Raw genomic sequence first — 24,628 nt, 5'->3', positions numbered from 1 at the left:
ACTTGTAGTTTAAATTCATACTTCTAATCTTTAGATAGAACTAGAGTTAGTTCACAGTTAGCTCCATGAACTTCTAACAGATGCTGTTACACAATAAGTTTAGAAGATTTCTCTGGAAATAGAACATGTGAATAATCTTAAAATTATTTGGGATGATTAAGAACTTTTAGTATTTACTTTGGAAGAAAAATAATGGTTGATTGAACTGTGTAAATCATTTCCCATAACACAAGAACAGGATTTAATGCTTTACGAATGAAATATATTGCTGAAATTTTGTCACTCTTTTCTTTCCAGTTATATAAAATCAGAAGAGGTAGAACCAGGCCCCAAGCACTCCTTTTTCTCTGCATGATACTTCTGCTTATTGTCCTTCACACTAGCTACATGATTTATAGTCTTGCTCCCCAATATGTTATGTATGGAAGCCAAAATTACTTAATAGAGGTAAGTGAAATATTTAAAACTTGATTATTTTGATATTTTAAAGATAGTGATATTTAAAATCAAATTTTAATTGTGATGGTTAGCATATTAGCTCATCAGATTAAATTTAATATTGTTAAAACTGGTTTTTTATTTCTATTTTTAGCATATTTATATTTGTTTCATACTGTTGTTTTTTTGAAACAACACACAGAATTTCATTACAGTAGTTTCTTAAATGGGTCCCATGGTGCTAAGCTAAGGTGAGCTTTACCTTAGTACTTTATTAAAACTCATAATACTTCCTCTAAAATAACATTTTAACTAATTTTAATAATATGGCTCCCAAAGAACGTTTTGGTGAGCACAGCATGTCCGTTCATTGGCACTATGAATCCCCTAGAAGAGGCTTTATAAACATTTTATATGTAGATAACTATACATTCTTTTAACATGATGGGTATCCTCATACGCTGATTTATTGGTGGTGTTGATCTCTCAAAAGCTGACTGTGGCTTTTAGTTTTAATGGAACAGTAAGTTTGGATTTTCTGACGATTCAAAATATTCTGACCATATCTGATTCAAACTTTGTTTAGTTTTTTTCCTTTTTAAAAAATACCTTTTGCTCTACTTCTTAACTGTTCAAACCATATTTATGTTTCAGGGCCTGATCAAGCATTGCTTTAGTGGAGTCTTTCATGATTAAATCAATGTGCCCAGATCGTTTCTTTTTTATCCTGTTCTTCCTTCATTCTTTCTTTACTTTAACATGCAATTAGAAAGAAAAATCTAACAAACATATCAACCCTCAATCAGTACCATCCATAATATTGGTGAATGTTAAAAGGCTATTTCATTGAAAAATATTTAGTTATAATGTAGGTGAAACAGATAAAGCACAGATCATGATGGAGGTACATGAATGACCTGAGTTTGGGAAACACCATGCTGGAAAACCACCTGAACCATATTTCTCACTTCTTCTACCTTTTTATTCTCTTCTTGCCTCATCCCCTTCACCTACCTCACTAGGTCATGCTTATTAAACATCCTCCTGTGAAGGAAAGAAGGAAGATTATGCTTTTGCTTGGACAAAAGATATTCTTTGCATGTTCCACAGTCTGAAAATAGCATTCCTTTCAGATGCTGTACTTTGTACTAAAAATGGAATTTGTTTGTTCTGGCAAGAAGCCATGTTGTTCAACACAGGACCTAAAGGATTATTGCAAAAAGCCTTAATGTTTAATTTACCATAATTATTTTTCTTCTAAGAGCAATGTTGCACAAAATTTACATTTTGGAATGTTAGATAGATGTAGTTAGTATACAGAGTATACAGTTCATAGTGATTACTTTTTAAATCCAAATGTATTTATTAATGCAGTTTTTATATTTTATCTATATTTTTATCTTTCAGACTAATATAACCTCTGATAATCATAAAGGCAATTCAACCCTTTCTGTGCCAAAGAGATGTGATGCCGATGCTCCTGAAGGTAAAAACAGCTTGTTTTAGAACTTACAACTTTGTAGGAAAAGAATTCCTGGCATTTTGCTGTGTTAATCATTTGATGCATTTGTTTTGCTACGTGGTAAGAAGGAAACTTTTAGCAAGTAGAGGTTGGTAAATCTCTTCAGTAGAATTTCTTGTTGATGAAAGGATTTGCATTAGAGAAAGAACCATTAAAATTACTTAGGAGGTAATTTTTTATTTATTTTATTTATTTATCACATTTACTAGTGTAATAAGAAATCACTCTTAAGTGATTTTTTTTTCCTTAAAAACATAAAGGAGTTTGGTGGAATCTACAGTTCTTAGTACCAAGACCAAAAGTACTTATGACCTAGAACAATTTTTAATTCATCCATTCATCCATGTCTGGTTATTTAATTTAATAATAATAGTGTTAGTTATAATAGCAGTTAACTTTAAAAACATACAGTTGTTTTCAAGGCACTGTGTTAATTATTATATGTGTACTCTGACAAAGATTCTGTGCTCTTAACCTCTGTGTATTTTTAGAGTACCTTTTTTTTTTTTTCTATGTGAGTTGTTTAGGTGATTTTTTTTCTTTGAATGTTATAGTATTCATTTCTGATTAAGGATTCCTGATTTATTCTTTCAAAATTTGTAAAAGTGTTTTCTAATCTTGCCTTCAACATGCTTTTATTTTATGGTAAAGTAATGTGTCAAATATAGTGTATTTCTGCATGAATCATTCATGAATACCATTATGAAAAACACAAATTCTGAGTTTTTTATAGCAAGGTCAACTATGTAATGTATAATAGAGTATTAGGAACAAGTATAAGGTATAAGGATAGGCCAGAGGAAGACGCAATTAACTCTGCCTTGTGGGGATCACTGTGGAGTAGTAGTCAAAAAAGAAACGTTTCAGGAAAGAGATAGCAGAGCTACATTTTAAGGTTATCTGTTATGCACATCAAGGGAAGGCTGTTCTAGGCGGAAGAATAAAGTGTACAAACAATTACCTTAAATTGCACAGGCGTGTGTTCAAGAGAGTTTGAAACATTGGTTTTGTTTAGGGGTTGGAGGGAGGAAGGCGGAGTCATGAGTCAGATCCTAAAAGGTTTTAGAAAGTGACTAAAGAGGTAATGAAGTGTTTCAAGTAAGAAAGTGGAAGTTATGATCTGATTTATTTTTAGTAAGTTAATTATAGCAGTTATATAGATAATGGATTGGAGATACTGAGACCAGAGTATGGAAATCACTTAGGGGAGGGAGAGCTATCTAAAATAATCCAAGAGAGTTGAAAGCCTGAACTAAACAGTGGTCATGAGGGTGTGAAATAAAGAAATTTAAGGAGTAAATTGAAAGAATTTCTAATTGGTTGTAGAGCAATGGTGAGAGAAATAGAAGATTCTAGAATGACACTCTAGTTACTGAGTACTTTGATTAATTTTGGTGTTACCAGCTGAGATAAAAAATACACTGGGAGGCTGAGGCAGGCAGATCACCTTAGGTCAGGAGTTTGAGACCAGCCTGGCCAACGTGGCGAAACTTTGTCTCTACTAAAAATACAAAAACTAGTTGAGTGTGGTGGGGCACCCCTGTAATCCCAGCTACTTGGGAGCCTGCGGCAGGAGAATCACTTGAACCTGGGAGGTGGAAGTTGCAGTGAGCCGAGATCGTGCCACTGCACTCCGACCCAGGCGACAGGGCAAGACTCCGTCTCAGGAAAAAAAAAAAAATAAAGTACTAAGATTAGAAAAATTGTAAAAAAAAATGATTAGTTGACTTGAGATGTCTCAAAAATGTTCAGGCGGAGGTCTCATAAGCAGTTGGGTATACAGTTAGCCCTCCATATTCATGAGTTCCAGATCCATGGATTCAGCCAACTTTGGGTCAGAAATAATTTGGGAAAAATAAAATAAAAGATAACAAAGAAACAATTTTAAAAAAACACAAAAAGCAATACAAGTATAACAACTATTTGCATAATCTAGAGATAATTTAAAAGATGTGGGATGATGTGTATAAGTACATCATTTTATGTAAGTGACCTGAGCATTCGTGGATTTTGGTTTCCAACAGAGTCCTGGAACCAATCCCTCAGGGGTACATATGAGTTCCTGTATATGTGAGAAACTCAGAGGGTAGAGAGTGAGAAGAGAATGGACACTGGAACCCAGGATAATCATTATTTAAGGGCAAGCTGATAAGGAAGGTACGGAGAAGGCTGAAAAAAGAGAAAAAATTTAATGTTAGAGATAAAAATTAATTCCATGAAGTAGATGTGCAGGGTCAAGAACTTTTTTTTTTCTTTTAATGAGGAGAGACTTCAGGGATAATGGGATGGAACTAGTGGAGCAGGAAAGATTGAAGAAAAATGTCAGAAAGGATGAATGATGGACCAATATCATCCAATTCTGGGGGATATGGTATTAAGAATATCCAGGACAGAATGCTTTAGATAGAATGAGGGATATTTCCTTCTGTACATTGCAAAGAAGGAAGCAAGGATATGGCCTCAGATAGTAACAAGTTACTATCTGAGGGTAGGCAAGAAGTGGCATATCTGTATAATTGTCTCAACTGGCTATAAAGGATGAGCTCAGGACATATACTGAGAATTAAGCGGGCTGTGGGGTAGACAGTTAATGAAAGTAGAAAAAGCTTTTGATAGCCTTTGAAGGGGATTAGGAGAGGATCTAACCGAAGGTAAGTTAATGATAGGTAAATGTGTCAAGGGACAGAGGTGAAATTATCAATTTTATATTTTTATTGAACAAGTCTACACAACTTGTATAATTTTTCTCCATCAGTTCTTAGGTTGTTTGGGGGAAGGAATGGATTAAAAAACTGAAGGAGAATTGGGGATTTAAGGATGGAAAGCAAAGGACAAGTTGAAGGTTAGAAAATAAACAGTGACCACAGAGTCCAGGATTTGTAGGGAAATAAGGGAAGAGACTAAAACTGAGAGAAAGGATTAAAATCAAGAGATGAGATGGATAAACATCTGATGGGGATAACTTTATTTTGCCTGAAGAAATAATAGTAAAAATGTTGTTAGTATAAATAAATAGAACAGAATTTTCCAGTTCTACCTAATGATGTTAGTTCAAGATTTTTTTACTTTGAAATGTATACATACATCACAAGTAGGGTAGATAGTTGAAGTGCTTTGAGTTGCATATTTAGCTGGATGAAAACAGATTGAAAAATTAGTGTTTAATTGGTTTGTAATTTGTTTTTAACTAAGGAGTCAATGACCTTGAAGATCTAAAATAGATTCTGTTGTTCAAATTGTTACAGTAGTATTGAAACATTAGCTGTAAAACAAAAACAAATTGTAGTTTCAAAATTATGCTGAACTGATAATGGGGCCTTTAAAATGCCCCGATATTACTGGACTGAGTGAATTTTTTATATTGTAGGTCAATAAGATTTAATCAAATAATACACTTGACTGTAACTTTTTTATGAATCACATTCAGTATTTTTCTTTTTCAGTCTAATCTAATTTATAGTAGTTAAAAATGATTCCCTTTGAACTACTGAATATTTTTTCTTAAACATTTTAGTTGACTCATTCTTTGAAATGTTAGTTTGCAATACAAAAGCATACCCTTTAGTTTTATGGGTTTATCTTTCCCAACTTTGTTTTGTTCTATAGCACATCTCTAAATGTTAAATTTGCCAGTACATACTTAGAAGAGGAAGGTAGAAATAGTATGACTAAATTTGGAGTGGCAGGGTAGTTTTTTTAAGTGAATACTTTAATAATGATAGAGAAAGATAACTAGATTAGGACATTGGATTAAACACATAATGGTAGGGATGGGGTGGCATCCCTACCCTTAGGGTGAGGGAAGGTGAGGGACTTGTATAGCAGTGTACACTATTCTTTACAACATATTTCGGGACAACATTTGACTAGAGTAAATGATACTATAATAAATAACTCGTAAGGCATTTGATGGCACCTTTGCAATGTGTCTGTTGCAAGTAACAGAATTTTAGAGAATGATTTATAGATTTAAAAACAAAAATTTTAATTTTCAGTGTTATAATTAAAATTCTTTCTGAGAAAAGTTAATCTCCCTGGAGAGATATTAAAGCAGCAATTTCTAAAAATCCATATGTTGCTGTCTTATCAATATTAAACATATTTTAGACTTTGAAAATTAATATTGTTTATATATAAGGTGATCTGACATTTATTCAACATAGAAAATATTGCTGGAATCCTAGTTGTGTTTAAAATGATTAGGTTTCAAATGAGAGTCATTTGTCTGAAAATAATTTAAGTACTTTGTGTTTAAAATAATCCATTAACGAATAGAATAATTTAGCAGTAATCCTAAAAAGAATGCCTATCTTACTATTTTTGTGAAGTTCTCTTAAAATGACAATATTACTTAATTCATCCTGACAGGTAATGCATAGTTTATGTTCAAAGTGAGTCAACTGAGCAAATTAGGAATCAAGTTTTAAATTTTACATGCTATTACTCCAAGGGGACTTTTACATGTAGACAATTTATGTGTAAATGTGAATACAATATGTAAAACAAATAATTATTTAAAAGACCATGTACATTTGGAAACTATAAATATTTGAGTCAAAATAGGAAGATGAAAGACCAATATACCTTAATGGACAAAAATAGAAGACATTGTCAGTACTGGGTTTAATTTTGGGAAAGAGAAAGTACCAGAGAAAACACATGTTCAGTACTTACCTTCAAAAAGCATGTAGCCTAATGGACTTGGATAGGAAAATAAATAATTATAATAAGAGAAAAAATAAATGGCAAGCTGTAATGAAATTGTAATCAAAATGCTGTGGTAAAGCTAAAGGAGATGGTGATTTATTCTGCTCTGGGGGGCAGTATAACCTTTCTGTGGACCCAAAAGAGTAAGTTAAATCTAAATGAATAAACAGAAAATAACATGTGGATATTTCAAGCAGAGAAAAAAACCTGCATTAACCAGGCATAAGGACATAAATATATTTGGTGTTATCATAGCAATGAATGGTGGCAACACCATTGAATATTTGGAGACTACAGTTAGGGGTGAAGCAAGATAATATGTTTCCAAATGATCATTTATAAAAATTCATTAACCTAAATTTTTATTTCTGCTGCCCTGCTTAATTATTTTATCTTTGTTAACTTGTCAACTTGTGTTGTCTTATTTGGACATTAAAGTGACTAGAAATGGAATGATCTCTATAAATCAAAGTTGATTTTTGTGGTTTTATTCTGATTAAGTATATTTGCTTACTATATATATGTAGAGAGAGAGAGAGCGAGAGAGAGAGAGAGCGCACCTTAAAAAATAATCACATGACCAATAGGGTTAGGATTTAGCTTGAGGATACCATATTACTAAGGCAGATGATTAAGACAGCTTAGCAAATGCTAAAATGGAAACCTATGTGTTAAACCAAACTACATGGATTATAAACAAATGAGCAGACAAAATTAAAAGCTAAAGCAGGCTTATATTATATAAATAGGAAGTACAAAGGGGGAAAATGAGAATTATTGTAAATAATAATGTAAGAAAGAATAAGTAAAATGTGTATTGATATCTTACATTAAAAAGCAATTGAACTTTAAATTCTGGAGTAAAAAAGGCCATCATCAAGAGATGATTCAAAGTACAGTCTCTATAAATAAAACTTGTTTACCAAGCTTTCTTTTTTTTTTTTTTTTTTTTTTTGAGACGGGAGTCTCGCACTGTCTCCCAGGCTGGAGTGCAGTAGCGCGATCTTGGCTCACTGCAACCTTCGCCTCCCAGGTTCATGCCATTCTCCTGCCTCAGCCTCCTGAGTAGCTGGGACTACAGGCGCCCGCCACCACGCCCAGCTAATTTTTTGTATTTTTAGTAGAGACAGGGTTTCACCATGTTAGCCAGGATGGTCTCCATCTCCTGACCTCGTGATCTGCCTTCCTCAGCCTCCCAAAGTGCTGGGATTACAGGCTTGAGCCAACGTGCCCGGCCCAAGCTTTCTTTCTTTAGGTAACAAGTGAGCACATTGACTTATTTTCACAGAATCTCAAGTACCTATCCTTCTGAAACCATTTGTCTAAGATATTATGTAAGTTAAAGAATCCCCTCATTTTTTTGTATGAGTCATAGATATGGGAATAAAGGCCATAAAGAGCCACATAAGTTGTAAACAGTTTTAAAAATATGGACTAGAATGTTAAAGGAAAAAAAACTTTAGAAAGATCATCTAGCTAGTTTAATCATTTTTGCAGTTGGAGAAACTAGGGTATCAAGAGATAAAAGTTGCACAGATAGTATAAGACTTAGGACTTTTAATGCAAGTGTCTAGATTCCAGTTTTTTTTTTTTTCAACATTTAACATTTTTGTGTTTTGTTTGAGTGCGAGAAAATGAAACATTATTGCATCATCTGTCCTTTCAATTGTTAGAAAAAAAAAAGAGAGAGAGAGGCCGTTGCTGCTTTTTAAATATAATGGAAATGGTTGTTTGAAGCAATAAAGGAATGAAAGTCATAGACAATATGAAGAAAAAACAAAGGTCGAAAGGCCAAACCTTGGTTATTGGAGGAGACATAAAAGTTTGGAAGAGGAGAGATAAAAAGAATACTATGGCATTATAATATGCAATAAAGTATCATGTTTAGAGATCAATAGTGTTGATACTTTGAAGAGAAATTTAGCAACTAGCAAATCTTAAATTGTTAGGAAATGCAGTTTTAGTAGGATTGTATGGATTGAAGTAGAGAATTAAGTGAAGAAATTTTTAACTGAGGAGAATCCCTTAATGTGGTTTTGGTTTGGGATTTTTTTCTTAAATTTTTGTAGATACATACTAGGTATGTATATTTATGGGGTACACAAGATATTTTGATACCAGCGTGCAATAAATAATAATCACATCAGGGCAAATGTGGTATCCATTACCTCAAGCATTAATCCTTTAATTGTATTACATAACTAAAAAAGTATAAATGGATTGATTTGGGATTTTTTACCACATATTTAAAAATAACCTTTAAAAATCCCACATACTGAATGCCACATGAACTAAAAGCATGAATTTATTACCAAAAGTTGTTTGTAAATCTAATATTTCATATGGAATCTTACTGAACAGCATTCAGGAGATTTCTTGTTGGCTAATTCCTCTTGAGTCTTTTTGCAAGGTAATTGTATTCTTTATTCCATCTGTCTATTGTTTACATTTATGTATTGAGGGAGAACATAGAGTTTAGTTTTGAGCATTTTTGTTTGAGTTGTTCATTAAACATCAAGTGGAGATCTTGAGTGACAATTAAGTTGTATCTGGAGTTCTGGAGAAAAAATTTATACTGGATTACTCAGGGATAGATGGGAAGTAAAGTTGTGAGACTGGATGAGAGCTCTCCAAGAGAATGAGTATAAATAGACTTGCAAAAATCTGTCTTAGAATTATCAACACAGATTATGACCCAACTGAAGGAAAGGAATAAGATCAGCTCAAAATATTGGCAGAGGACAAGAACTAGTTTTAAAAAAAAAAAAAAAAAAAAGAATGAATGAATGAATGAAACCCTCGCAGTACATTATATGCTAATACTATTCTCCTATATAAGGGGCTTGAGTATCGGTGGATTTTGGTGTCTTAGGGTGGTAATGGGAGGATGATTCCTGGAACCAATCCCCCATGGATATTGAGGGATTATTGTAAATTTACTGCTTTCTCTCTGGTTATTTTTCAGATTTACCTGTCTACTCCAGCATATCATTGCAGAGTACCAGATTTAATTTTAACAATTCATAATAAAGTCTAAAACATTTTTAAAGCTGATCAATAAATTTTAAAACTTTTTAATCCCATAAAATTGGGGGAGTTGGCACCAATATAATATTACTATGATAAACAATTCTGGGGCAGGAATATTTCCATGCCTCTATGCTAAATAATACTTAGAACAAGCAAACATAGTTGTATGTTTGCTTTAGGAAATTCTCACTCATGATGGTGAAACAACTAAAATAGCTTATTTATCAAGACTGATTTCCCAAAATGACTTGCTTCAGGACTTCTCATTTCATCATCCTTACCAATCCAAAACTATTTTGTCAGTTCTAACCAGGTCCTCACCTTGAAAAATGTTGATTCAAGTGGTCCAGCCCACCCAACCCTAAAACCTTGTAAATATCCTTCTCTGTCTTTCCTCTTCTTGTTCTTCCTCACTGAAGTTAGTCTGCTAAATTTAGCTTTGCTAGATCAGTGAGGTTTTTTAATGTTATTTGGAGAGTTGACAGTATATAAGCTAGTTATGCTGAATAATATGTGGGGAAGAAATCAAGAATTCAGAATCTTACCTTTCTTTTCTTATTTTTTAACTGTCTGCTAGTTTATCTGTATGGACATGCATGTCTGACCAAGCTGTGAAATCTCCATTCTTAGATTGAACTTCTTTCCTTCTCGCCTCCATTTATTTTTCTCATCTACCCCCACCCCAAGTCATGGGATAGGGAGAGTTGTCCTATTCATTTTCTGTCTCCTAAAGTAGTTTACCCTGATAGAAGTCTTGAAACCAGATTCACATTTTATCTCATTTTAGTAACTAGTATCCAAATCCCACCAAGTTTACATAAGAAATAGCAAAACAAAAGGAACCAACTGGGTATTTATCTACCAATGAAGATACTTTAAATAGCAATACATACAAGGTAATGATCTAACTTTGTATATTTTGACATAGAAAAGTAAACACCATGATAGTAGGTGAAAGAGTGTATATATTACCTCATTTTTAAATGCTTTCGTGCATAAACAGAATCTAAAAGTCTGTGTGCCTCAGGAAAGAAGTAGATAATCACTTTATTTTTTAAAAATAAATATCTTTTTTTACCTCTGCGATTAAAAGTATTACACGTTTTTAAGGATGAAACAGTGAGAGACACAATGATGACATACATCTGCCAAGTAGATGCTGATTTTAGAGAAGACTTTTTTCCCAGTTTGTTGAAAAGTATGAGTAGGTAGGTAGTTACTGAAGGTAGTTACTGAAACTTTTAAAAAATTAAATTCCTAAAGTCTTTGTACCATCTTTTCCCAGAATATGGAATATATCTTTCTACTTGAACTTCTGAGATTCCTAAAGCAATACTGTTTAAACACTTACATTGTCACTGATGATGGATTTAAGTGAAAAAAAAAAAAAAAAATCTCTGCCCTTCAAACTTTGGCCTGTGAGCTAAATAAACAAATACAAATACATAAAGAATGTGTTTTGCCAGAGAGGCTTACTTTTGTTTAGAACTGATGTTATTAAAAGAATTACTACACTAGTTGATACCTGATGTTGGATTTATCCAATTAAAGTTAAAATGTTCATGTTAAGAACAGCCAATTTTAACAGGCTGAAATGAAGCTGGTCAAGCAATTTCACTAGAAACTAAGTCTTAAAGGGTGAAATAAAAAGTGACACTGATGCTTTGTGATGACAGTCTCCTAATATCTTCGTTAATATCTTCTGTGGTGCTGTGAGCCTAATGGTAGTCCCTAAATATAATGTGAAATGAAATGGTGCTAGATTGCTCCTGTCTTAATTTAAAAAGCAGGTTTGAATATGGACTATCTACTTCACACTTCCTACCCCATATTAAGCTTTAGCTTTCTGAAAGTATATAACTAAGAACATAACCCTCTTCAGGAGAATGTAGGTCATCTGGTTCTTTAGATGGAAGAACATGGGGCAGAGACCTTTAAAAAAAACTATGTGGTCCTTTTGTTTTATGGTCTGAAAATTTGGTAGTGAGGATGAGAAAGTTAAGGATAGTTAGATTTAGCTTATAAGATTAATATAAGTCATCAACTCTACTAGAATTTTGATAATTTTGATAGCTTTATTTAGAAAGTTACCCTCTTTATTTGGGTAACTTAATATTGGAATACAATATTAAGTAATGACTGTGTTGCATTTCAGTCACCTTTCAAATATATTGACATAGCTTCTTTAGTAATACTGAGAACCACAATCCTGTTAGTTGTGAAATTCTAAGATAAATTTATAAATATCTTAATTTCCAGTATTACATAGGTCATTTAATTTTACTTATCTATTATTCTTGTGCTTTTTCACTTAAGAAATATTAATTGATGTCTGCTCTGTGCTAGGTACTATTCTAGGTGCTAGGGATACAGCAGTGAACAAAACACTCTAGTATCCCTGTCCTCATGGAGCTTACTTAATATAAGGAGACAGACAAATAAATACGTCAGGTGACAAGTATTATGGAGAAAAATAAAGTGCCAAAGGAGATTAACTGGTGTTCAGAAGGAGGAATGGTTTGAAATTTTAGGTACAGGAGAAAGGGAATTCTTACTGGGAAGGTGACATGACTTTAAAGAAACGAGGAGCAAACACAGAGGAGTGTTGTAGATAGTGTTAATAGCAAGTACACAGCAGGAGTATGCTTGAGGAGGTAGAGGAATAGCAAGCGGATAATTTTAAGGACGTCAGCTTTTACTTTCAAATGAAAAGTATCTGGAATTCCAGATTGTGAACAGAGGAATGGCATGATGTGACTTATGTTCTTACAGGATCACTCTGACTACTGTGTTGCATATAGACCAAGGCTTGGAAACCTTTTTCTGTAAATAGCCAGATAGTAAATATTTCAGGCTTTGTGGGTCATGCAGTAGTCTATGATAACCACTCAGCTCTTCCATTGCAGCATGAAAACTGCCATAGATGTTACTTAAGGGATGGCTGTAGCTATGTTTCAATAAAGCTTACAAATGATAGGCTTGATTTGCTCTGTATGCCATAGTTTGCCTACCTGTGATACAGACCATAATGAGCTAAGGGTAAAAAAAGCAGGTTGACAGGAGGCTTTTGCAACAATCCAAGGGAGAGCTTATGGTGGTAGTGGCAGTGGCAAAAAGTGGTCAGGATCTGGATATATTTTGAAGGTAGAGCCAATAGTATTTGCTTGATAGAGAGTTTGAGAGAGACAGAGAGAAGGGCGTCAGGGGTGATGCCCATCTTTTAAGAGTTTTAATTAGAAAGTATTTGTTTAATATTTCACATTCTAATTTTGATAATATCTATAATAATTATCTTTAAAATTCATGTGTACCTTTAAGGTATACATTTCTTTTTCTGTTTGGGCCTGCTTGACTTTGTTTTGTTCTGGATATTCCTTCATAGAGAACTAATAGTGTAACCTATTAAGTTCTGAGCACCGCAGCTGGTTATTGAACATTATGGATGAAAGCATGTGTGTAGCTGTGATGTGGTATGTAGGTTAGGGTGTTACCTCAAGGTCAAGGAAGAAAAAATAAAGATGCTAACCTGTTAGCTATGTATGGGAAACTCTGAACGAGAATTATTAATCATGTAAAACTAATATAAAGAACTTTGCTTTATTTTGGTAATGTATTTATAAGAATGTTTATAATGAATAGCTCTTGGGGAGGATAGTATAAACTATTAGATAAAGACTTTGCACTATACTGACTTAAGTATTTCTTATACTACCACATTCTTTAAAGTAGTTATTCGCTTCTTCTCCACACCCAATCAGTTACTAAGAGCTGCAGAGTTTTTTTGTTTTGTTTTGTCTTGTTTTGTTTTGTTTTGTTTGCCATAATGACCCTTACATCCCCTTTCCATCATGTCTCCCTTAAATTACTGTACCTTTTAATGATTTTACCTTAACTTAGAGTAAAAGAAAGGTTACCAAACTTTTGCATGCATCAAAATCACTTGGAAGATTTGTGAAACCGAGATTGCAAAGTTGTGTGTGTGTTTTTGTTTGTTTGTTTTTGAGACGAAGTCTCACTCGTCACCCAGGCTGGAGTGCAGTGATGAGATCTCGGCTCACTGCAGCCTCTGCCTCCCGGGTTCCAACAATTCTCCTGCCTCAGCCTCCTGAGTAGCTGGGATTACAGGCACGTGCCACCATGCCCAGCTAATTTTTGTATTTTTAGTAGAGACGGGGTTTCACCATGTTGCCCAGGCTGGTCCTGAACTCCTGACCTCAGGTGATCTGCCCACCTCAGCCTCCCAAAGTGCTGGGGTTACAGGCATGAGCCACCACGCCTGACCCAAAGTTTTTAATTTAGCGGATCTGAGGTGGGACCCTAGAATTTTCTGGTCTGGGAACCACACTGTGGAAACCACTCTTCCAAAGTACTCTGATAATGCCATTTCTCTAGTAAAAACTGTAAGTGCTCCCCTCACATCATCTGATAAATTCAGTCTAGGATTTAACGACTACTACTATTTAACCCTTACAAGTCTCTAGCTTTTTTTCATACATGTTCTGGACATGGCCAGATTCTTATCTACCTTTGCTTTTCAATGATTTGTTTTTGAAATATCACAAAAAGTCTTCGCCCTACCCCTCCCATTTTCATCAGTCAGAATCCTGATCTTACAAGATTACTTTCTAACTCAGCCTTCTTTTTTGAATCTCCAAACATATGTATGCTCTCTTTTTTCCTTTGAATTCCCATAGCATTTATACTTTTTATAACGTTACCTTATTCTCTCTCAATGTATAGTCTTTATATATCTTATTTCTATTCTACTTTTTACAGAAATGTAAGTTCCTTGAGGATAAGAAAATATATCTTTGTCTCCCTTAAACATTTGTAGAATTGAACCACATTTTAAAATTTATTCCTTTATCTTTTAAATAGTATTATTAAAGTAACATAAGATATTAGTACGCCTAATATTTTCTAGCTTCTTGCTCACTTTATCTGTTGGATGAAACCCATTGTATTGACCTGAAAACTTTCTTCTGGGAACCTACTGACTTCCTGTTTTTATTTGGATTAATTCCTTTCTGATTCTGCTGCTCAGCTTTACAAATCATAATTATATATTATAATGCTACAATTTCTGTCCATTATACTTCTGATGCATTGTAAATCATATCTTCTTTCTTGGTGAACTCTCCCAAGCCCTTAGTTTTACTAGGGTAAAAAATAAAATTCTTTATATGAAATACATATCTGAAAAGTACTTATATATCTGAAAAGTATTCTGTCCTCACAATTAATGGATAGTTTGGCTGCGCTTAGAATTCTACATGAGAAGTCATTTCCTCTTATAACTTTAAAGGCATTATATTATCTCCTACTTTCATTTTAACTGGTAAGAAATCTAATGCCAATTTATTTTTTCTTCTGAAGCTACTTCATGGTGTCTTTCTATTTTCTATTTTCTCTTTGGGGAATTCCTTTTTATTATTTATTGAGTATCTTCAATTGATCGTTTGTATTATCTGATTTTCATATTTTCTGCCTACCATTTGCTCTATGTTCTTTGGTATGTATTCAGCTTTGTCAACCACATTATGAATTTTAATTTCATATAATAAATTGTTATTTTCCCTGAGTATTTTGTTGTTCTGATTCTTCTTTTCAAGCGTCCTTATTTTATGGATGTAATATCTTTAATACCTGAAGATAGTAAATATTTTTCTTAATGGTTTCCTTTAAGTAAAATTATAATTTTGGTTATCCTAGTACAGTTGTTTATCTTATATTCTTTTTCCCTCATGCTGATTGTTCTCTACATATATTTGATGATCCATTCACATTTATGCCAATTTGTATTTAAATATCAGGAACTGGGAAGCGTCATTGCTGGTAACTCTGTGCATGCATCTGGGACTTCTTGATCCTCATATTATATTTTAAAATAAATGGGAGGAAAACCATCTGTTTTACTGGAGACCTTTTAAATGTGGCCTTCCGTCTTCCAGATTATTGTTGGAACCTCTCATCAGCTGATGGTTCTACTTCCATTCTCTTTGCTGATAAAGGATTGCTCCTGGCTTTATTCCTATACTAGAATGGTAATGAGGTCCTGAGAAGGATAAGAAACAAATGACTGTGCTAAGTCTGTTATCTTGAACCAGTAAGCTATGTTTTCAACAGGTTAAAATTTTTTTGTGTGGCTAAATACTATACATTTCTAATCTTTTATTTGACAAATAATAAGTTTGTGTTGATAACCTCATTTGATTTGATTATAGTGAACCCGTAAGATGTGTAGCACAATAGTAGGTGATGAGATCGAATTATTTCTAAGAAGTGCCATACTTTGGTCTCCAGCATCTATATTTAGCTTCATATAACAGAACAGAGAACAGCCCAAGAATCTAATGTCACCTAAATGGCAGCTAATTAATTTACCCTATAAAGTTTAACTATTAAATAAACTAGATGATCAAGGTTAGTGAATTATCACCAGAGAGAAAGAATTTGCATGGAAAATCAAATTTATAGTCATACAATGTCTAGGTAAACATGAAGTTAGAAAGAGGGCCTCAGTGATCTTATTGGCTGGTATCTAGCTTAGATAGCCTGATGTATTATATCTATTGTCAAGCAAGATTACAATGCAGACTGGAAAATTGAGTATTGATCAGAGCATCATTTTTCTTGGATGTTGCTGGGGATCTAGAAAGTCTCCTGATGTTGAGGTTCTTTTTCTAGGTGACACTGCAATTGTGTTGATAGAAGTTTAACTAAAATAGTATAGTAAAGTTGATCAGCTGTATGCTTTCTAAGTTCTCCAGTATCTACACCAAAGCCAACCTAAATAATTTTGTGAAACTTCTCAGCTACTCACAGATTATTGCTTAAGGTGGCTAACTCTGAAAACATCAATCTTTTCTTTTCTTTCAAATGCAGATTTCTCTCTAAATTCCCAGAAATTTGATCTAGCACCATATACCACCCATATCTGTATGTCACTTACAAAGAAACTGATATTTAGAAGCTAAATGAATTACCTCAAGGGTCTCGTAGTAAATTAGTGTCAGACTCAACTAAATCTCAGTTTTCTGTCTTTAACTTTAATATTTTCTAGTATATCCATTTAAATTACTTTTATTTTATCAAAAGATTAATAGAAGACAGTTGCTTTATATCTGACTATCCTTGGACAATTACAACCAGCAGATAGTAAGTCTCAGTAATTTAGAGTTCACTCATACAGATTGTGATTATACCATTTCTACATTTTATATGCTAATACTTACCTTGTACTCCCTTTTAATGGGTGTTATATGGCCAATTAGTAATAAAATGAAATTAGTAGCATTCTTTCTTAAAAGGCAAATATATATTTTAGCACCTTGGAAATGCTTTAAACTTATTTAAATATAACCAGAGCTCAACACAGATTATACTTGTTCTTAAAAATGGTTACCCTGAAACTTATTCTTAAGTGCAAAACATCTGGTAAATATGTTTATTAGCCTGATACAGTTTGTGTATTCTTAAAGTATAAGAAAACTATGTCCTTCAAAATTTCTATGAGTTTTGACATTCATCAGTTCTCTTCCCCTTTACCTAAATCACCCAGTGAGATTAACAAAACATTGATTTAACTGTATGCCACTTGTTAAATTTTAATATAAATATACAACGTTGCTTTTTATTATATATCTTCATTTTTTCTGCCTTCCCATTTATTTGGATGTATTATGTTAGTTTCCAAAATCTTTTACGTGTATGTATTACATCTGACAATAAAACATTAGGATTTTAAATCCTAAAAATCTCTCAGATCCCAACTTTTTTCTTCCCATCCCTAAGCTCATTTTTCCAGTTGTATAGTCTTCTAACTTGGTAAACCTCTTTCTACTTTCAATCTCCTCTTCTAGTCTGTACTCCACTCATGTTATTCTTTCTTAAAACCATTTTATAAATAATTTCAAATCGTATCACAATAAAATCCAAGCTCCTTAGCCTGTATACAGTTAAGATATATATGTTCATTATAAATATTCAATAGTAGCAAGACCCTAATCAGGAACCAATTGGCACAGTCATGGGCAGCCAAGAGCTATGAAGTGGCTTCTAAATAGTCTAGGCTTCTAACAGTTTTTTTGGTCACTAATCAAATAAAATGCTTGTTTTAAAATTATTCTCCATGTTACATGAGTGTTCTCAAATGTCTTCTATATATATACACATGTAAAATAAGACTTTGTTTTATAAAATGCAAATATAGAGTAATTAATTATAAATTGATTTCAAGTGAAGGTTTAACATGATGACTCAGTTGTGGCTTAAACATTAAATGTTTTTAAAATATGTATTTAAAATAAAAGGTATTATTTATTCTACTTAACCAAAGTTATCTTAGTGGCAGTCAAGATACATTAAAAGTGACATAACAAAGGAAACAGGAAATATATAATATAAAATTTATCAGGTAAATCCTTAAAGACTGCTGTTAAGTTAAAAAAAAATGGTATACTTGCATTTGATGATATGTGAGAAGAGAAGAGATGAAGGAATGGTGGTAGTAGCAGGATTCGAAAGTCTTGATTTTATTCATATGCTTCAGATGCCCCTTTTTGGCCCTTTGAATTCTTTTTTTGTGTGGCCACTTTCTCATCAGAAAAAAAATTATCTAAGCCTCCCTCCCCCATGTTTAGTTTTCCTTGTTAACATCTAATCTTTAGTTTAATTGGAAGTTTAATCTTTAATTCAATTATATGTTATTTTGAGGAACAACAGTCAGAAGTTTCTGGAATACTTCTGATTTTAGAACATAATTCCTAAATGAAATATCCAACAGTTTAAATTTACTTTGAAGGTAAAACCAAATTCAGAACCATAATTTTCTTAGTTGGATAATTGTAGAAAGAAATCTATAGATCTCCTAGGTATCTGTGATTCAGGTGAGCAGCTGGAAGATGGCAGATGGTGAAGAACGGCACTCCCCTCCATTTATTCAGTGTGGAATTGCCACTTGAATAGGAAATATATGCATGCATCTTATTACCAAAAATTTTTATATGGGTATATCCCAGTTAATAGAAATAAAATGATATATATGTATAAAGATGAATATAAAGAGCTGTTACTTATTGTGTGTGTGGATTTTTAGCCTACTATCATTTTTCAACAACAACGCAGAATGATGGTACCTTTTAATGGTATTTTAAAAGGCTTCTTTCAAAGTCCACAACCTTTTAAAAAGGTAAACATGTAAAATAATGTGATCAAAAAAATATTTAAGATATGGTTTTGGTGGTGGGCAGGAGTCAAGAGAGTGTAAGCCAATTTAAAATGTCACTAAGTGGATTATTAGATGTCTGGAGAAGAATGATTTGATTTATCTTGCTTCTGCCAGCTCAGCCTCTGTTTTGTTAGCCCTGTTCTGGCCCTGAAATTTCTAATTTTGTCAAGTTCTGACTCCCAAAATATCGTAAGTATGGAAATGAGTAAAAGAACTTTTATTTTTTAAGTTTACAGCATTAGCAGTATTGAGAAAGTTGAGTTTTTCACAGGCTTATACTTGTAAAATGAAGCTAAAGTAATACTTAAACCATGAATGATACCATTCTTGTTTTTAAAATAATTATGAACAGGCATTTTTTGGGTAGGTCCAAGCCTATCCTGCTCTTCATTTTTGAAACATTCAAATTGGTTATTTAAATGTCTATTACTATTTAGCAGTGTATCCTGGTACTGATTATACAAATTTGAATTTTGCGAAATCCATTTGTGTCTGTTTCAACTATAGAGACAGAAAAATAATGGGCATGCACAGAGTAGTCATGACATTAATGACTAACCAATTATTTTCCTACTGTTGGACATGGATGTCTGAAATCTTAAGACTTGCAACCATTTGAGTAGCTCTTCACAATTGTTCTCTGTACCTTGCAGAGGAAAAAGGAAGAAAATTAATATTAAGCGCCACTTTGCCTTGGGCTTTTGATGTATATGTCATATGATCTTTATAGCAATTCTGTGAGGAAAGATGGTGATATCCCCTTTTTATAAGTCCACAGGCTCCACAGTTCAGATCTGCCTGTACACATGGCAAAAAAGTGACCAAATGCTATTCACCTCCAAGTCTGTCAGAGTCTGGAGCCTGGGCTCTTCATTCACCACGCTGGACATTTTAGTTATGCTTTAATTTCAAGATATATTCAGTTTTCTCATTTTTACCCTTGGAATCTTGTCAGATTTCAATTTTTAAAAATTAGAAAATGGGCTATTTAATAATACAAATTTTAAATAAAATATCCCCTTTTAAATTTATTTTACGTCAACAGTCATTGAATATGAATGGATTTGAGTACTCCAGTGGTACTTTAGGATACTCAGTATATCTACTGGAAAAAAATGACAAATTGAATAGCTATATCACTGTGAAGTAAGTTCTGTAATAAAAGTGAGAATAAAATGTGGTGGGAGCACGAAGTAAATGACAAATAAATTTTCTATCTAGGAGTCTGCTGTGAGTCTGAACTCCCAGCACCTAGTGTAAAGCTGTACTCATCTATGGTAACTATAGGAGACAGAAATATGTCCAGCTAATGCTGCTTAAAGGCTTTCTGGTTTTCTTAGAAAACTGTGAATATTCCTTCTAGACTTTTCTGTTGATAAAGAGAAGAAAGACTCTGAAGGGAGCCTTTGGGGGATCAATAGATAGGAATTAGATTGGTAGTCCTTGCTCCTAAAAGAAAGAGGTTGCTTCTTTATTAAACTGTGTGGTTTTTTTTGTTTGTTTGTTTTTGTTTGTTTGTTTTTTTGTTTTAACCAGAAAGAGACAGGTTTGTTCAGTTTGGTATTGAGCAATTCAGAAGTAAATGTTGAAGTACAGTGGAAGGGTTTAGAGTAGATAAAATTTAGATTATCTAAATCTTTACATCACATATCTGAAGCTTTATGTAACAAGTCTTATATGTTGATAAAATATAACTTTAATGCTATTTTCAGAAAACCATGTGACAGGAACAAAAAAAGTGTTATTAGATCCCTTATTTAATAAGCTGGACTATGTAACCCTCAGCTCAATTTTATGTTTTGAGAGAAAAGAACACTTACTTATTGAAGCTGAGAAGAGAGCTCAGAAAAATAGAAATAAAAGGTGTATTTTCTTGATTAGCAATAGGATATGAGATTGGTCTTCTAATTGCAGGTAGGATCTTTTTGCCGTTGTCCATTTTGAATAAAAATATGTAGAAATTATGATTTATTTTGTAATTAACACACTGAAAAGAAGTAGGGCCTCTGAAATTTGTGAGGTTGGTATCCTCTATTAGATGCAGCAGATATAATTTTACACTCAATTACATAATGTAGTTGACCCTTGAACAACATGAGTTTGAACTGCATGGGTTCACTTATGTCGGATTTTTTTTCAATAAAAGTTGCAGTTGCCTCTCCTGCCTCCTATTCCACTTCCTTCACCTCTTCCACCTCTGCCACCTGAGACAGCAAGACCAACCCCTCCTCTTCCCCATCCTTCCCCTCCCCATCAGCCAATTCAATGTAAAGACAATGAGGATAAAGACCTTTATGATAATCTACTTCCACTTAATAGTAAATGTATTTTCACTTTTTATGATTTTCTTAATAACATTTTCTTTTCTCTAGCTTACTTTATTGTAACATCATGGGATGTAATACACATAACATACAAAATATGTGTCAACCAATAGTTCGTGTTATCAGTAAGGCCTCCAGAAAACATCAGGCTATTTAGTAGTTACGTTTTGGAGGAGTCAAAAGTTATATGTGGATTTTTGATTGTGTGTGGTGGTTGGCAACTCTAACCTGTTTTGCTTGAGGGTCAACTGTATTGTGTTGCCACAGGCCTTTCTGAATGGCTTGAATATGTGTAGATGACTTTGTAACTAATGGAAACAATGTATTTGTACAAAACTAGTATGGGGTTTACACAAATATCAAATAACCAGTCTGCTACTTTCTCTTTGAGAGTTACATTTTATTTGAAGGAGAAAAATATATGATTTATTTTTAATTACAGCTATAATGCTATCTAAAGTTCAAACAGGAGTCACATCAGTAAATAATGATTTTCTTATTTCTTTAGAAGAAGTAGTCATCCATTCAATAGCAGTCATAAAAAGATAAAAGCTGAAAGAAACCTCTCAAGCTTGAGCTGCAGTGAGAATTGGTTTCTTAGAAAAGTGTGTTGGGGATAAGAAAATGATAGCACACACTGTAACATGCTAAGTACTTTGAACTGAAGGATATTGGAAGACCCCCAGAAGCAAAGTATCCTTTCAACCTTCCCTTGCCCTTCTTTCTTCTGTTCCCCTTTCTCTCCCAAGGCAGACCATAGAAACTAGAATTTCTCTTCCCCCAACCATGTCATAGAAATTAGAACCCCACTTTCCCAAAGCCAGCCATAAACCATTATTCTAACCTTCCCCTGCCTTTCTATGTAGGAGCTGGCCATAAAGAAATTCTGTGACCTACCTTGTCTAATAGTAGGTCATAAGACCCTCATTCCAAAAGGAGTTCTGCCCTGTACCTTGAAGGAGGGGATGCTATGTAGAAAGACCAGGAAGAATCTGAACATACAGACCTTGCTGGCTTTCCCCGCCTCAGTCTGTTACCATTTGGTTATACACTTTTGTCCAATTACTCTCTATTCTTAGCTCTTAGCTCTCCATTCTTCATTGACGAAGCTTGAAAATACACAGTTTTCCCTTGAGTCTTCATTTCTGAAGCCTCCTGTGTCATGTAAAACTGATTAAATAAATTTGTTATGCTTTTCTCTTGTTAACCTGTCTTCTGTTATAGGAGTGTTGACCGTGAAACTTACAATGAGGAAAGGTATTAGACCTTTCTGCCCCTACAAGTGCAACTTAATACTGACCACATCTGATTACTTTGTTCTTTTTTCTTGATTTTCATCAGAAAAACTTTTTTTTTTGTTTTATGATATGTCTGACACTCCAGTAAAAATGATTCTTCTATTTCCAATAAAGCAAACTGGTCAAAATGATTTTTTTATACTTAAGATCTGGATTGCATTGGTGGCATTCATTTTTTTTTTAAATATGTCATATTAGTTGGCAGTTTTTAACACTACATTAAGGTGATTGAAAGAGTGGGCTTTGGAGAGAGACCTAAGTTTCAGTCCCATCTCTGACACTTACTAGCCATATGATCTTAGTCATTAGCTTTGGTTAATAATCTTTTAGAGAAAGTATTAATCATCAATTTTATGAAAGAACCTATCTCACCATAGTCTTTTATTTGCTTTTACAGATCAGTGTACTGTTACCCGGACATACCTATTCCTTCACAAGTTCTGGTTCTTCAGTGCTGCTTACTATTTTGGTAACTGGGCCTTTCTTGGAGTAAGTACAGATATCCCACGCATGATTTGACCTTCCTTTATAAATTATAGTTAAATGTGTAAACTCTTTATATCTTAGTAGTCCATTTGTATCATAGTACTGTCATTGAATTTTAAAGCATTACTTTCCAAATGATTTTAAATTTGAAAAATAACACATGGCTTATTTAAATTTACAGGTATTTTTGATTGGATTAATTGTATCCTGTTGTAAAGGGAAGAAATCGGTTATTGAAGGAGTAGATGAAGATTCAGACATAAGTGATGATGAGCCCTCTGTCTATTCTGTTTGACAGCCTTCTGTCTTAAAGGTTTTATAATTCTGACTGAATATCTGTTATGCATTTTTAAAGTATTAAACTAACATTAGGATGAGCTAACTAGCTTTCATCAAAAATGGGAGCATGGCTGTAAGACAACTATATTTTATTATATGTTTTCTGAAGTAACATTGTATCATAGATTAACATTTTAAATTACCATAATAATGCTATGTAAATATAAGACTACTGGCTTTGTGAGGGAATGTTTGTGCAAAATTTTTTCCTCTAATGTATAATAGTGTTAAATTGATTAAAAATCTTCCAGAATTAATATTCCCTTTTGTTACTTTTTGAAAACATAATAAATCATTTGTATCTGTGCCTTAGGTTCTCCAGAGTGATGTGGAATTTTAAAGTGTCTCTCTCTGATGGCCTCCAAATAATATTTACAATATAGCTGATGAATGTTACTCCCATATGCAACTTGTTTTCAGTTTTCTGCATAAAATCTTTAGCACCACTCAAGTAGATTTCATGAAAAGATTTCAAACTCTACTTAGTGCTCTAAGAGCATGGCGTTCCAAGATGTGTTATATTGTTCAAATATCAGTCCATTAGATATCTTACAACCTCTACAGCATTTAAGGCATACATATTGTTATAGGTAGCTTTTGTTTTGCATCTGACCTCAAAATTTGTATTCCAATATAAATAGGGGTATTGTCAAGAATAATTAATCTGGAAAAAAAATCAGTTTATAGATTAATTTAAAATATATGGCATCATATTTTGGTTTTAGAGATACTTTTTCATTCTAAAGATTTGAAATTTGTAAAAGATATAATGAAAGCTGTATGACATCAGTAGGGTATTTTGAACACATTCTGGATAGTGAGAAATAATAAAAAAAAAAAATAGTTTACTAACATAAGCACATTAGAACTCGTAAAAAAGTATATATCATGATCCTTGAGGTAAAATATCATTAAGTTTCTGAAAAAAGGTTTAGGAATTAACAACTATATCTAAGTTAATTCTTCTCTCCCTTAATTTTTGTGCCATTTTTCTCTGTTCCGATTCTTCGTCTCTCTTGATAAACCTTCACAGCTTTCATATTTGGCTTCTGCTTCTGCAACTACCCTTTAGCATTATTCACCAGGATTTCATTCCTTTCTGTTCTTATTTTACATTTTCTTTCTTTTTTTTTTTTTTTAAGATGGAGTTTCACTCGTCACCTAGGCTGGAGTGCAATGGCACGATCTCAGCTCACTGCAACCTCCCCTTCGTGCGTTCAGGCAATTCTGCCTCAGCCGCCTGAGTAGCTGGGAT

The 24,628-nt window shown here is 33.2% G+C and overlaps 1 protein-coding gene across 1 annotated transcript in view; it reads left to right on the top strand.

Moving 5' to 3' along the window:
* Positions 1-23,685, top strand: part of LMBRD1 (LMBR1 domain containing 1) — a 128,372-nt gene extending 104,687 nt beyond the window's left edge. Inside the window, exons 13-16 of the mRNA XM_024248421.3 lie at positions 298-447; positions 1,846-1,924; positions 22,946-23,037; positions 23,216-23,685. Coding sequence (XP_024104189.1) covers positions 298-447; positions 1,846-1,924; positions 22,946-23,037; positions 23,216-23,329 — 435 coding nt within the window. The 3' untranslated portion in view covers positions 23,330-23,685. The remainder of the gene's footprint in view (positions 1-297; positions 448-1,845; positions 1,925-22,945; positions 23,038-23,215) is intronic.
* The last annotated feature ends 943 nt before the right edge of the window (positions 23,686-24,628 follow it).

The sequence above is a fragment of the Pongo abelii genome, chromosome 5, assembly GCF_028885655.2.
Source record: "Pongo abelii isolate AG06213 chromosome 5, NHGRI_mPonAbe1-v2.0_pri, whole genome shotgun sequence".
NCBI lineage: Eukaryota > Metazoa > Chordata > Mammalia > Primates > Hominidae > Pongo > Pongo abelii.
The sequence above is the reverse complement of the archived record's forward strand: the minus strand, read 5'-3'. Positions and strand labels throughout refer to the sequence as shown.